Source organism: Lytechinus pictus, chromosome 18, assembly GCF_037042905.1.
Source record: "Lytechinus pictus isolate F3 Inbred chromosome 18, Lp3.0, whole genome shotgun sequence".
Lineage (NCBI taxonomy): Eukaryota > Metazoa > Echinodermata > Echinoidea > Temnopleuroida > Toxopneustidae > Lytechinus > Lytechinus pictus.
Genome location: NC_087262.1, coordinates 8,957,745 through 8,974,087, shown reverse-complemented (window position 1 = coordinate 8,974,087; position 16,343 = coordinate 8,957,745). Strand labels below are relative to the sequence as shown.

The 16,343-nt window shown below is 38.7% G+C and overlaps 1 protein-coding gene across 2 annotated transcripts in view; it reads right to left on the bottom strand.

The window, feature by feature from the left end:
* The window catches only part of LOC129281586 (serine/threonine-protein kinase 31-like), a 52,254-nt gene that overhangs the window by 27,908 nt on the left and 8,003 nt on the right, over window positions 1–16,343 (bottom strand). For both annotated transcript variants that reach the window (XM_064113329.1, XM_064113330.1), the window contains exons 5-16: window positions 16,077–16,111; window positions 14,275–14,433; window positions 12,981–13,052; window positions 11,819–11,980; window positions 10,774–11,080; window positions 8,991–9,121; window positions 7,597–7,703; window positions 6,548–6,755; window positions 5,872–5,994; window positions 2,531–2,647; window positions 2,049–2,138; window positions 1,184–1,342 (exon numbers count right to left, since the gene is read on the bottom strand). In XM_064113329.1, coding sequence (XP_063969399.1) covers window positions 1,184–1,342; window positions 2,049–2,138; window positions 2,531–2,647; window positions 5,872–5,994; window positions 6,548–6,755; window positions 7,597–7,703; window positions 8,991–9,121; window positions 10,774–11,080; window positions 11,819–11,980; window positions 12,981–13,052; window positions 14,275–14,433; window positions 16,077–16,111 — 1,670 coding nt within the window. The remainder of the gene's footprint in view (window positions 1–1,183; window positions 1,343–2,048; window positions 2,139–2,530; window positions 2,648–5,871; window positions 5,995–6,547; window positions 6,756–7,596; window positions 7,704–8,990; window positions 9,122–10,773; window positions 11,081–11,818; window positions 11,981–12,980; window positions 13,053–14,274; window positions 14,434–16,076; window positions 16,112–16,343) is intronic.

Sequence of the window (16,343 nt, the reverse complement as noted above, 5' to 3'; positions counted from 1 at the left end):
ATCTGACTGGCTGAGGGCAAATTAGTGAAATAAGATTGCGCGTTGCATATCATATACGCGTCGGCGTTTAAGTGCGACCCTAAGGCATACTTAAATCTTTGTGAAACACTTGGCTGAACCAACAAAAAGCCACCAGAAATGAATTTTGAGTGAAATTCTTCCATTTGAAAGAGTCTCAACTTAAAAATAATATATGTATATAACTCACTACCATTGGACGTTCCTAATCCTCATTACAAAGAGAACAGTATATATAATAGTATGTTGCTTTGGAGAAAAAAAAGGGATTAAAGTTGAGACAAATCTATTGAAGCACACTTACCCTTGGCCTATTGTGGAAGGTGATAAAAGAGGATTAGAACTCATTCAAATTATCCTAGATGGGGTCATAAGATTAGCTCCAAATCTGTCAAACCAATTAGGCACATCCTGTTCTTGATTACAGTAAAGTTATCACTAAAAGTTCCTATCCAGTTTATAATTTATTTTAGTTCCAAATAATGGGAATATGCTGCATTACAGGAAGATGAACATTGGAAAATAATAAAAAAGACAAAATTTGGCTCTGATTAAAACTATCAAAACAGCCATCTGCATTTGTTTGGTACATCATTTTTTTTATAGTCCATAGAAAAAAAGTATATTCAATGTAACTAACTCACTTTTTTACGATCATTTGCCCAGCTTGAGAATTATTTCAGGGTCTCCATTTGACTTGTAATTGATTTCATGTTCCTTACAATGCACCCTTAGTCAAGGTAAACTGCCGATTCGTGTATTGCCAACTCTTCCACTCACCACATGGTCTACCTTCACTTAGTCTAATGCCGTTCATCCATCAACATTTCATCTAACAGCCATTTGGTCCAATAACCATTTGGTACAATAATCACTTTATCTAATCACCAGTGTGTCTATAACCATTGGTCTAATACCAGTTTTCTTTTCATTCATTTCGCCCAACAAACACCTAGTCCAATTAGACCGAATGGTATATGGACTAAATGGCTATTGGACAAACTGGTTATTAGACAAAATGGTGACTGGACGAAATGGCAATTAGTCCATATGGATAGTGGACAAACTGATGGTAGACCAAATGATAGTAGATGAATTGGTAATAGGACGTAATGGCATTAGACCAATCAGAAGTAAACCTTAGTCAATTATTCCCTTTTTTTACCTGTTTAGTCTTCAATGCTGTGCTGTCAGCAAGATCAACTGATGGCGTGTATCCATGGAGAGTGAACGTTAATTCCATTTCCATGGCAACCTCAAAGTCCTCCCTTAGCTTATCAGAAGATTCCAAAGAAGGGGAGCAGTTGCCATCAAACAGGAAGGACTAAAAGAAAGATTGGTAGTTGGAAAAGTCTCACTGTAAATGTTTTGAACAAAAATCAGGTAATACAGAGATAGAAATACATGATGGGGTGTTTCTCGGAAGTTTAAGTGTGACTAAAAGTCACACTTAAATTCCTTATTGAACGGATTTCTCCCATCTCTGAAAGAATGATTATATTGCAATATTGCACCCTTAATCCACTCTGTAGAGAGACTGAGGGCCTAATCGTCATTACTACATTGGCTTCAGCCTGGCTGCTATCTGCTGCACATGTGTTCCGAAGAATGACAATTGCCAAGCACCTATTCACTACACCTGGGTCCAGTGCGGCACAATATGAATGAATTTCTCACTGATGAAAATTAGCTCCATGACTGGGACTTGAACCCACGACCCTCTGCCCGAAAGGCCAGAAACAAAGCAAACGGACCACGATCTATAGATTTAATAGAAATTACTACGTGCAAGCCTCGAGGGGAGTTGCAGGCAATCACCTGTAATTCACCTGCAACCAAGTTTTGAGCATGTTCCAAACATTTCTGTTTGCAAATCAGACTTGCCGGCGCTCCTGCAAGGTAGTAAAACTAGTCACCCGCAAGGCTCGCACAGAATAATGTGACAGTGCCTCTAAGAACAAAAGCATCCACATTTCTCTAAATACATTGGAACTTTACTTGCTCTGTATAAACACAGGAAGCCATAATACCTTATTCATGTCAGTGAGTAACTCGCACCATTTAGCCCTCAGTTCATTGGTTACGTCTCGTAGAGGAGTTATCTTCGCGCATCTTTCTTCCTGTGTAAGACAAATATCAGGCTATTTGTTACAATAATCATTCTGGAAGGACTGGGCTATTTGAGAGGTAGTGAGAGCTGGGGGGGGGGGGGCATGATGGCCCCCTTTTGGTTCAGCCTTAGATTAAGGTGTAGGTAAAGATCCTAGAAATATATTCAGAGACACATTTTGAAGATATTTCCATCTGGCACACTTTGATAAATGAGGGGTAGTTTTTTTGTTTTGGGAGGGGCATCCTTTTTTGGGGGCGCTGTGCTTATGACTGTCCCCTCCAAAGCACAGACTGCTGTTATCTTACTATGAAACATTATTGTCCATTCCTTTTATTTTGTACGTTCATTTGTGGCATGGATATAAAGTAATCAATCAATCAAATGCAGCCACCGACTTACCAGCCATGCTTGGTATTCATCAAAGCATTCCATGTCTGCTACGTGATGATCTGGCTGCATCACTTTGGTAGGGTCTAGATAGGAGCTGTACTCCGATTCCAACTGATTTACCATATCCTATCAATACAAAAAAAGGTAACAAGAGATATTACACCATGTAAATGTGGTTGCTTTGGCTGGGTTTAGATAGGACCCATACTCCAATTTCCAACTGATTTACCATATCCTACCATAATATTACCATAATTTCTTTAGAAATGCTCGATCAGAATTCTCATTTGGTCTTTTATTTTGGTGTTGTAATAGCCTTAATTTATAAACTGGCCCTTTGTGTTGTTCTCTTCTTAACAGTTTGTTTGTCTTTAACTTCACATTGTACGCTTTTTATAATAATTTTTGTTATGTTTGTATTTTTGTTGTAGGGCCTCCAATGACAACTGTATGCCAATTACTGATGGAGCCACCCTACTAAAAAATAAATAAATAAAATAAATAAATAAATAAGTAATTGTGGAGCGTTGTGGCCCAGTGGATTAGTCTCCGGACTTTGAAAGAGAGGGTCGTGGGTTCGAATCCCAGCCATGGCGTAATTTCCTTCAGCAAGAAACTGATCCGCAATGTGCTGCACTCAACCCAGGTGAGGTAAATGGGTACCGGTAGGAAGTAATTCCTCAAGAAGCTGTGTGCGCTGCGAACGCCTAGCTTAGCCTGGTAATATACGAGTGCCTTGAGCACCTAACAAGGTGGATATGTGTGCAATATAAATATCCTATATTATTATTATTATTATTAAATAAATAAATGAATAAATAAACATCTTATGATTCAAAGAGAATTGAGAGAGATGATACAACATAAATTTGTCGATTTTGGTCGGGTCAAGATGGCAGAGCTGCCACCCAGAACAAGAACATTTCAGTATCATAAAAGCTGAAAATCAGTATTTGGGTGAGGAAATCAAAGAATTACCATAGGACAACACATAGGGGAAGGCGGGGTAAGTTGTGACACTTTTTGCATTTTGCATGTTAGAATTGATATGAATAGTAATATTGTAGAAATAAGTACCTTGCCTTTAAATTTGATTCTTGGGAAATATTTTTCACCTATATATAACTTTCTACCCCCACACTGAAAATCGTTGTGACCTTTGAAAAAACTTATGTCAAATGGCTCAACTTGCCCCATCTGTGGGGTAAGTTGTGCCACCGTCTGGGGTAAATTGAGCCACAAAAACTATGTACAAATTGTATGCGGGAGAACCAGGATGTCAATTTTTCATTTAAAGTCTTTTCACTTGCTATTTCTCTATAAATACTAACATCTTCTAAAAGTGAAAGAACTGTCATGTGAATTTGCTCCTTTCTGCCTGCATATCAATGGCTTTTTATGTTTTTTAATTTTTTATTATATATTACCATAAGAGTTACCATGGCTCAACTTGTCCCATGTTGGTTGGCTCAAATCAGCCCCGCCCGAACTTTTTGCGATATTTTCACACTCGCACATTTCTTATGCATCCATCAAAAGACTATGACAAGAGTGAGAATACATACCTGGACTAACAATATTGTTCTTATTTCTATAATATATGTAAAGACGTGTGTGGGTAAAAAGCACTTATCTATTTCACACCCTTTTTTACTTTTTTGGCTGAAATTTGTATTTTTCCCTCTAAAAAAGTACTTTTTGTTTGAAAGTTGAAAACAATGTGGTGGGGTTGAGGGTTATGCAATGGGTCATCAATAAATGACACCACCACAATGTCTGACTGATTCATTAATAGCCTGGGGGTGGTGGCTCAACTTGCCCCTATGCTCAACTTACCCCGCCTTCCCCTACACCTGGAACTTAAGAAATCAGTATTTTTCTTGAAACCATCAGTATTCTTCTCTTTATTCAGTCCTAAAACTGAAAAGCTGTCATACTTGGCAGCTCTAAGGTGGCTTCCATCCGTGAACTATGATCCATCAATAAAAGAGAACTCAGAGAGAAAAGCATGAAGTAAATGTGGTCAACTTGGGTCCACGCTGTGTGGTTGAGCACACAGTAGAGAAGATACTATCAAGGTTTTGACATTTGACTGTCTAATTTTGTGACGATAATGAAAGTGTTGATTGTCATTTGTATGGCAGTAACGGTCTTACGTTAAACGAAAGCAAGGAAGGCAACAACCCTTGGGCACCCATCTCAACCACCTTGCTTCCCTTCAAAATTTCCATTTGGCCTGACACAGAAAGAGTATATTGTGCTGCTTGTTTGAAGTGTGTCCTCAGTTAAACAGAGTTTGACCGGTCATGACCACTTGATGAATGGCTCGTTGATGGTCCATGTCTTGACACTACTCGTCCTGGACTCTGTGATACTTGGCTCTTTAGAGTTACAGGTCTTGGTCCTTCCGGTCTATGGATAATCAGTAATTGATGAATAGACCAGACCAAGGCCAGTTTTGGGAATACTTGGCTACCCAATAGATGGCTTGTCGATAGTCCAGGTCTTGATACTTCTAGTCTAATCCGTAGCTCCATAGTACTAATCTCTTCAGTATGGCAGGTCCTGGTGCTTCCCCTCTTAGGCTATTATCGTTCTATACAGGTCTTGGTGAGTTGATCTAATTGGTTCGTTCAACAAGTACTACTAGCGATGAAGCAATGAAAGCAACAGCCTAGGGATTCCCTTTCCAACCACCTTGCTGCTTTTGAAGTTACCCTTTTATGCAGGGGTGTGAGTGGTCACAAATAAAAAGATCTGAACAAAGCTGAAACAGTGAAAGAGCTCCCACAGTTTTTGTACAGAGGAAAACCAAAATAAGCTGAAAATCAACACCCCCCAAAAAAAAAAAATCTGAAAGCAGCTAAAAAGCTGAGCTCTCACACCCCTGAATAAATAAAAGGACAGTGGTTCAACTGGAGTCTAAAGGGGTATGGCAAAAACATATTTTCAATCGATTGCAAATTTCAGATGCAAATTTGCAAGTGATAGATCAATTTTAACTAAAGCAAATCAATTCATATTTGTTTATACAAGACGCAGACCATCAATCAATTACAAATTTGTGAAAGGAAGACCTTCGGGTTATAGTTATTTAGTTAAACTTTTTCCTTTCTTGGCATCCATGTGACTCTCCTTATCCTATTGTTTGTATACATGTATATGTTGTTTATGTGTTTGATTATGCCAAATAAATAATAATAATAAATGCATGACTTTCAATTGATTTCTAGACCTGAACTTGACTTTCGATCAATTGCAAGTCACTTGTAACACCCCATGAGGCCATTTCTCAAACAAAAATTGCCCTGCCCTTCTCTGGGATTACTGTGTTAATGCTCCTGACATACCTCAATATCTTGGAGCCTCTTGGCAATGGGCAATTTCTTGACATCATCCATGAAATTGGTGAGTGCTTTGTAGGCCTCGTGTCGGGCATCGTTTCGCTTCAGCATTGCATCGCCCAATTCATCCTAACGAAAGAAAAAAAAGTATATAAAATCTTTAAATCAAATAGAGAGTGATACTGATGGTAATTTACCACAATATATGAATTACCAAGGCTTTTGACTAAAATATTGCAATTGCAAAGTTTGTGATAAATATCAAATGACTCATTTTCAAAAGACAAAAATAAAAAAAATTCTAATGAAATAAACCTGTTATACCACCACTGACTATCATTGAACAATTCCTCTTTGTGCGAACTGCAGTAAGTCAATTGGAAAATGAATCTATGGAAAACATGCTATAGTGAGATCATTCAGTCTCCAACAGGTTAGTCCAAGGATTGCAATAGAATAAAATCAAACTCAAATTAATATTGCTCTAAATCTATGGACTAAACAATTCAAAATCAATCTCAGTGTGAGTTTTTATTTGAATCAATCGCAAACAAGGTAGTTCTCATAATAAATATGGAGTTGATGGTTTTCCTGAACTGCAATTGGACAAATACACAATACAATGCAGCCAAAAATATGAATCAATAAAGAGCAGCCTTACTGTAATAAAAAAGGTCTTTACCTTGGACTCCAGATTCTGTAGGACCTGCTGCATGCTTTCTAGTTCCTGTAACTTGAGACCGACTGGTTCCGAGTCCGGGATGAGACTGATGAGGTCGCCCTTCTCCTTGGACGGACTACCCTCCATGAAGGGATGGAGTCTCTTGGTTGCAAGATCGATGGCCTGCTGGATAGTGTTCTTCACGTCAGGGTCAACTGAGAAACGTATCCTGCATTTTTAGAAGAAAAAAAGAGGACCAAATATTGCACCTTGAGGGACACCACTGCTGCTGCTGCTACCCTCTTTACCAACACGATTCTCAATGCAACCATTACCATTATCGATAACACCATCATCATCAGAAACTGAGCCACTACCATTTCCACCAACACCACCACTGCCATCACCACTACCATACACCAGCACCATCGCCACTATTTTCATCATCACCACCACCTATTGCATCATTACAATCATCAACACCACCACCACCACACTACCATCATCATAGCTACAACCACCACTGTCATCATCATCACTATCACCACCCCACCACTTGCATCACCACTGCCATCATTACCATTACCACCATCACCACCACCATTGTCACCATCACCACCACTTGCATTATCACAACCATCAACACCACCACCACACTACATGTACCACAACCACCACTACCATCATCACCACCACTTACATCACTATTGCCATCATCTTCATCATAACCACCACCACCACTTGCATCATCATTGTTGGTTGTTGTGATTGTTTTACCTTATTGCTAAGAAAGCATGAATGCTTGTAAGCAAGCAACCAGAGGACCGACGGCTTAAGGTCCTCTCCGAAGGACCTGGTACTGAGGATTAATGCCTTACCAAAGGGCACTAGCGCACCAAGTGGGAATTGAACCGGGGTCACCGGAATATGAATCCCCCGCTCTACCGACTGAGCTATCGCGCCACCACAACACAACCACCACTACCGTCATCATCATCACCACACCACCACCACCATTTGTAATCATCATCCTCATCAACACCACCAGCGAACACGGCCAATATCATTACCTTGCTTCTTTGATTCTCTGGAAGCTCTCAGTCAAAGGGGATAGATGAGTTCGCAGAATATTGTTCATCTTGTTGGATTCTTCCTCTTTCTTCTTCTGCGCTTCACTCTAATAAAATCATATAACGCAATAATAATTGTAATGTTGGCACAAAACAAACCTCTATAGAAATGAAAAGTAGTATAAAGAAATTCTACAATAATCATTTTCTGTCCAAAATCAGTATGAAAATGATCACCATTAACTTTAGCTCTTATTTGGGTGGAAAAGGGAGGGATTCTTTATATACAGTACACTTATCAAGAAATGAAAAATGTCTTATGATAAAAATATCAACAAAAGAAAAAAAAAGTTAGCTGTAATACCATAATACAGGAGAAAATTTTTTTAAAATCTTTACATCACAAAATATTCCAATTTACTAAATATAGCATTCAAGGTGATTCCATAGAGTACATAATCCCCTCTTGCACGCAATTACCTGAAAATATTTTGTCTGTTAGTACATAGGAAAAATTTGTATATTCTCAAACTTGAGCAGTTCATGAAGTGAAGTGAAGGTGGTTCATGAACGAGTCTTGCCTGATTTCGCAATCAATAAAACACGCAATATGACCTTTTGATCCCGAGATTACCTTTGACCTTATCATCCTCATGAACATACGTGTGGTATTGCCCAATGATTATTTGTACCAAGTGTTAACACAACTGAGGTAGAAATAAACAAATGAGAGAAAATTGAAAATAAGCTTGAAAAAAGGATGGATATAACCTTTTGACCCCTAGATAACCTTGACCCCATCATACTTACGAACACACATAAAGTATTACCCAAGGATCGCATGTGCCAAGTGTAAACATAATTGATGCAGAAATGATAGCAAGTTGAACAAAAACTTTTACATTTTGGAAGAGACTAACAGACCAATAGAGTAACATGAAAAGCGATAACTTGGTATCTAATGATAATACTAATTGGCTTTTATGTAGCGCATTATCAATCCAAGACTGCACAAAGCGCTTCACAATTATTACCCGGTCACTGGATTCATAGCTTTTTAGCAGTCTGTTAGGCGCACACTCGCTAAACCAACCACAATGATGGTCATTTCCTACCGGTACAGAATTAGCACCTGGGTGAGTGGCAAAGTGTGGATTGACGCCATGCCAAAGGACGCTAGGCCATGGATGGATTCAAACACATGACTCTCTGATTACAAGGCGAGAGTCAGAACGGCTACACCACAGCGCTTCTCAACCAAATTTTGTTCAGGCGAGACAAACAAAATGAGAAAATGGGGGTCGGACAAAAAAAAACGTTGATCATATTTACGAAACTGCCCTTCATTTTTGAAGTAGGAGAGCTTTATTGTATTTCTTTTTGTTTCTCCATACCTTGTAATTCAGGAGTTGATTCTGAAGGATGAATTTATCATCTTTGAGCTGTTCCAAGACACTTTCCAAGTTCTGTACTCTCTTCATCAGGTCACTCATCTCCTTGCTGTGGTTATGGTGTGGCTTGTGCCCTGTGAATATTACCGTAATTGAGAAAGAGAGATACCTTATATATTCTTTTGCAAGTAATAATAACTAGGCCTGCATTATGTGTAGCGCTAATCACTTGCCTTATCTGGGCCCCCGTCTTACAAAACGTGACGATTGATCCGATCAATCGTAACTATGGACGGCCAGCAACGTCAACATCGATTATTCATGTTTGTTCAAAATAGTTCTAAGCTATGATGTATATTCATGCATTCATTGTTTTCTTGAAAATTTCACCGGCTTCTCTTTGCATACAGAGGACATTGTGCAAGTTTTTTCGTAGAAAAAAATTATGACACTGATGGATTTCCATAGAGTTACGATTAATCGTATCAATTGTAACTCTTTGTGGGACAGGGCCCAGTTGTCTCTAAGTGCTCTACAATAATGCATCATAACTACCCTAGCTTTAGCAGTGCAGCTGTTACGTACTTCTGTTTCTCAAGGAATACATCCTTGCCAGGTACTCATATACCTCACCTGGGTCGAGTGCGGCACAATGAAGGTATATTTCTTGCTGTAAAAAAACTTGCCGCGGCTGGGATTCGAAGCCATGTCTCTATGATTGAAAGACGAGAGTCAAAACCACAAGATCAAAGTACTTGATACTACTGTGGCTGATTTCAAGTTCAGTGGTGGTGTCGGTGTTTGAAGCAAAAATTTAGATTGCCATCCCTAGCAATGACCCCAATCACATCATTTTTAGCTCAACACCTAGTCAGATTCCTCCCAAGAGCAGATTCATTTTAAGTTTTGGAGCTGTGTGATTGACCAGACACCAAAAGATTAATCATCCCCTGTTGGAATTGAAAAAGTACTGAACAAAGTTCTAAAACCCGGCTGAATTCAGAAAGATGATATAAATTAAGTCAGTCATAGCTCAACATGGAGTGACGAGGGTATGTTTTATGCTGGATTCCAACTCCATTTGTCCACCCGTTATTTCCTTGGACCCAACAATACATGCTCCTACCATCTTCACGTCCATGAAATTGCTTGTTTTGAGGGTTTTTCTTTTTTCACTGGATCCCAGCTCCATCTTTCATTGGATGAGCTGGAGCCCCATCCCCATATGGACTCCAATAATACCTGTTAACCACTGGTAATGATATTCACTTCTCCTCTTCCTCCCAGAAGTTTCTCTTTCTATACTGGATCCCAGCTCTACCTGCTCAGCATGAGAGTTGGGAGCCCAGTCCCCTTTGGATCCCAACAATTCACTCCTTACCATTGATACCGTCCCACACGATGATATTCACATCTCCTCTACCTCGTGGAAACTCCCATGTTTTAACACTGGATCCCAGCAGCTCCGCCTGCTCCACATGACAGTTGGGAACCCCATCCTCTTGGACCCTTATACTCACAATTTACTTCTTACAACTGGTACCATTCACATCTCCACCTCCATGAAACTCCTTGTTCTTTCCTATCCACCTGATCCACACGACAGTCAGAAGCCCCATCTCCCCCCCCCCTCCCCGGACCCCCAACAATGCACTTCTTACCACTGATACCATTCAGATCTCCACCTCCTACAAGCTGCGTTTTTATACCGGATCCCAGCTCCACCTGCTCCAAATGACAGTCAGGAGCCCCATCCCTCTTTGAACCCCTACAATTCACGCCTTACCATTGATACCGTTCACATCTCCACCTCCTTGAAACTCCTTGTTCTTTCGCTGGATCCCAGCTCCGCCTGCTCCACCCGGCATCAGATGGGGAGTGCTGAGGAGCTGCTTGGAGCCTGCATGGACCACCTTCTCCTGGTACCCTGGAGCGAATTTCTTGTTCACAGTCTGTGCCACGTTGATATTGTTCTGGAACAGCTGCACTGGCAGGGAGCCATCTTCCAGGGGAGTGACACCATCAGCGATGATGATCTTCAAACTCTGGCTCTCTCCATCTGCGGCCTCCAGGCTCTCCATGAATGAGTAAGCCTGGTTTGGAAACAGAAGAATGGAGTGATAAGTGCATATATGGCTAGAGACAAAGAATAACTGAATTGAAATTGTTACTAAAAACATGTACATACTGAGATAATAATAATTACATTGTAAAGCGATTAGAGGTCGATGAGAGTATTAAAGCAGATACGAACCAATAGCACCATCTCGTGTCCTCAACTTCTCATACCTGGCCAGTTTCCTGACCCCTAATGATAGTGTAGTCTAGTAATATAGACCCAATTTAAAGATAACATGCTAATTAACTACTCAATACATTTATACCGCCGTAATTATGTTACCAAGTAGCAAACAATTACTTTTCCTCTCAGAACATTTTAGTTCCTCTATACAAATACAATTATACATGTAGGTCACAATTTATTCTATGCAGTAATAGTAGCATGTAGATATAAAAAACTGTATATTTTAAAACTATTATTTATAACACACAGTAAATGACAGACCAAAAAACAGTTCACTCCCCCTTTAAATGCTATAAAAATGTAAATTATTATTACTATCATAATAGTCAATCAATTATTTTCAAAGTACCATGAAGCATAGTTTGTGGCTACTGGACTAAACAAAACAGAACCATGTTAATCAAAGTAAATCATAAATTAGACTTTACACTGACAAAAGTCAATGATTCTTGTCAACTGAACAAAAAGTTTTAATTTTTCCTTGAAAATTCTAATAAAGATTAACAGCTGATGAATATCAACAAACCTGCTTAGCCTCATCTGATGAGTCCTTCAACGAGGGAGCTACACCAATAATCTTGATCTTCTGAGCAATAGGACTGATGCTTGCAAGCTCGTCCGAGAGCTCTGCCATCGAGTTGATTTCCACCTCGGCGCCGTTACCATAGTCTATGTAGATCACCTGAGCCTAGAATTGGAAATTCATAATAATAATGATATATTTACCCAAGGTACATGTAGACACTTAAATTACGAAAAACTGTTCTCCCAACGGCCCTGCATAACAAAATGTTACGACCCCGACATTAGCGGGGCTACCTAGGTGATCAAGCATTCAAGGAATTTCTTCCTACCAGGTATCCATTAACTACACCTGGGCGGAGAGTGGCAAATGTAGATTAACATTGAAGAAATTATAAATAATTAATTTGCATATGAAGTATAGAGAGGCTGCACTAGGAAACAGACAGAAAGGGAAGGGGGGGGGTGACCCACGGATAATTATTTGAGAATCTGCTGTTTTATGTAATTTGTGCGTATCTTACAAACAGCTTTATGAAGCAGCACCATTGACTTATCAGTCAGAAAGTCAGATAGAACATCCCATCAGCCAAACTGAACACAAAAAAGGCCCGAATTCACAAAGGTGGTTTTGAAAACCATCTGTTGAACCCATGGTTTATGCAGATTTCCTGTACAAACTACACTTAATTTCAATAACGCATATACTGGAAAGTGTCTAATACTAATTCGCGCTTTTGTCAGTGCGCCAAACTGACGCCTGTTGCCATGGTTAAGTCAATAAAAACACCATCACACAGCTACAATTATTTCTAAAACCAGTGTGATCATCACCGCCACCATCACCACCTCCTTCACCAGCACTCCTCACCAATACTACCTCCATTGTGACACGACACTAGCTCCAAGCTTTATTTCATCTAAGATATGCGGTTAGATTTGCAATAAGGTTTTATGCAAGGTTTATTAGGATAGGGTATAGCGTTAAATCCAGGGTTGAAGTTGGTCATTCCATTAGTGTGTGGAATTTACAGAGGAGCAATTGTCGCCGGAGCAATTGTCATGGAACTGTCATCATCATCAATGTAGTAGGAAATCAACCAACCACACTGACAATATGATAAACAGAGGATAGAGCGTAGTAAAGGATTATTGTAGGGTTTTACCATGTTATGTGTATGTCCTGTCACTCTGCATCGGTACCAAGCTCCATCGTCCTGAAAGATTGCTCCATAGATCTACCAAAAAAAAAGAGAAGTAAATTTTGCAGATATTTTATAGAAAAGGGGATTCCAATCTTGGAAATATATATGATATTGAACTGCCCTCATTCTGTACTTGGATTATTTTGGCCGTTATTGTCGCAATATTCTGGTACCAAGCCTAACCTTGTTTACTTTGACAGCCTATCAAGACTCGTCATTCAGTGTCCACTATTTCTTTTGGTTATATTATATATTGTGATGTTCCAGCATTCTAGTTTATGTTGAGAAGCTTCAGTCTGTCAGTGTTCTACGAGACAACATCCAAGGTATCGTAATGCTATTTTCCAAATATATCTATTCTTTGGAAGCAGATGGATCATAGAAAGAGAATGTTGCAAGTTTGAAAGAAATACCAAAGTGGCTGTACTCATCCTGTGCAGGAACTCTTGTTCCACTATAAAAAAAAAAGTCATTTATTTTCTCACTCGTACGCACAGAAAAATGCATGTATTAAAGAAAGATTATATATATACTTATACACAGCTTAGACAGTAATTACTTTTGTAAGTGCTTTACTATAAACCTTGTTTCTATCAGGGTAGAATTCAGGAACTTTTGGTGCAGAGTTGCAGTGGTCTTGGAGCTTTGATAGGTTCTCCATGTTTCTATGAGTGCTTAGACCAACAGTAATTACTTTTATAAGTGCTTTACTAACCTTGTTTCTGTCAGGGTGGAGTTCATGAACTTTTGGTGAAGAATTACAGTGGTCTTGGAGCTTTGATAGAAGGTTCTTCATGTTTCTCTATTGGTTGCTTAAACCAACAGAAATTACTTTTGTAAGTGCTTTACTAACCTTGTTTCTATCAGGGTGGAGTTCATGAAATTTTGGTGCAGAATTACAGTGGTCTTGGAGCTTTGATAGGTTCTCCATGTTTCTATGAGTGCTTTAGACCAACAGAATTACTTTTGTAAGTGCTTTAAACCTTGTTTCTGTCAGGGTGGAGTTCATGAACTTTTGGTGAAGAGTTGCAGTGGTCTTGGAGCTTTGATAGAAGGTGCTTCACGTTTCTGAGTTGATTACTTAGACCAACAGTAATTACTTTTGTAAGTTCTTTACTAAACCTTGTTTCTGTCAGGGTGGAGTTCATGAACTTTTGGTGCAGAATTACTGTGGTCTTGGAGCTTTGCCAGAAGGTTATTCATGTTTCTCTATTACTTAGACCAACAGAATTACTTTTGTAAGTGCTTTACTAACCTTGTTTCTATCAGGGTGGAGTTCATGAACTTTTGGTGCAGAGTTGCAGTGGTCTTGGAGCTTTGACATGATGATAGAGAACTTCTCCAGGTTTTCCCTGTTGACCGCCTGGACAAAGATGGTGTGTGGATCCACAACATGGGTGATACTAACCTTCTCCTGCAAGATTATACGCAAAAGGGCCTGTTAACAAAAATCTTAGCAATTGATCATGACTGGTGCTGATTTATAGGATTGATTGCATTGTCTTCAAACATTAATAAACATGTACATGTTTATACTCATGTTTGTGATTTTCATCATGTTCTGTTTTTTTTACTAGATTTTATCATTTCACCAAGTTTGCATTTATGTGACACTACATAGTGCACAAGATTACTTCCCTATGTGTGTATTTGTGTATGTAATTTTCAATTCTGATTTTGACCTAGATTACACCCTTCATGTTTGCATTCATGTGACTGTGCAGTTCACAAGATATATACAGTGCATATCAAAAAAAGTTTACACTTTGAAAAAGCCCTGGGAATTAAAAAATATACAGTATAAACATGTACATGTTTATACTCATGTTTGTGATTTTCATCATGTTCTGTTTTTTTTACTAGATTTTATCATTTCACCAAGTTTGCATTTATGTGACACTACATAGTGCACAAGATTACTTCCCTATGTGTGTATTTGTGTATGTAATTTTCAATTCTGATTTTGACCTAGATTACACCCTTCAAGTTTGCATTCATGTGACTGTGCAGTTCACAAGATATATACAGTGCGTATCAAAAAAAGTTTACACTTTGAAAAAGCCCTGGGAATTAAAAAATATACAACATGTGGGTAATTTTTTCACATATAATATTGGGTTTGGGTCTCATCTAGCAAATGAAAGTAAAAGTTTTGACAGAATGTTACACTTGAGTGAGCACTGTCCATTTTTGTAAAGCTCGCAGAAATCTGTTTGCGCAGAAATGCTCGTTTTCACGCTGTGTCAAGGGGAACGGGCGAAATCAAACTTACCCTGCGAAACATTTTTCATACATTTCCCTTGCACTTTTAGTCAATTTAGATAAAAACGGATACATTCAAGCATTTTGTAACAATTTTGCCACCCAAATTGAGCTTTCAACACTTATTAAGAACAACCTTTACCCTTTTTATGCCAGCTGGATCTGAGGACATACATGTAACTGCATCTGAACAAAAGTTTACATCAGACATCTCCAGCATTTTTTCACTAAGTTTTTATCATTTAAAGTGGGTTTACATTTCATTTTTCATATAACACTTTTCCCAAGCTTGACAATGATTAACAAAATGAAAATCAAGCCTAAGCCATTTCATGTACATCACAGCTCAGTGTAAAGCAAATATCGTCTTGATGGCCTCGGATTGTGGGGTGGGGCGCAATGCACACTTCGAAGTGTTTTGGGCAAGGAAACAAGTTAAAAAAGGTAAAAGATATCTTCAAATCAATTTTACTAGCTAAATTCCACATGTTCTTCATGATTAAGGTCTACTTTTATTCGCATAACTATTTCAAACTTCTGCGCAAATCATTTTTCACTAACTTTTCAAAAGTAAGTGGTGCTCACTCAAGCGGAAATATTTTTCGATAGTTTTATCTTCATATGCTTAAATGGATCTGTACCAATGTTAAAATGTGGAAAAATCTTCAGGATATTACAAATGTATAATTTTACAGGATTTTTCAAAGTGTAACATTTTTTTTGATACGCACTGTATACCTGCCGGGGGGATTAAACAATTTTTTTATTATCTATGGAGAATCAATGCTAAATTACCTCATATCCTTGGAGATTCTTCACTTCGTCTGGTCCTACGAAGAGAGACAAGGAAAAAGATTACTGGGAATTTCAGGATGCTTCTCATAAATAATACAAATTCAGTAGATTCAATTGATTTGGTATTCAAATTCTTCATTTTGTATTAATATCTACGATCATAAAAAAGGCACATTGCAAAAAAATACAGAGATCTATCATATCACTGTGAGAGGGCAATGTGTGAAGCCAATTTTTCCATGTTATAGTTATGTTACGACTGTCTAC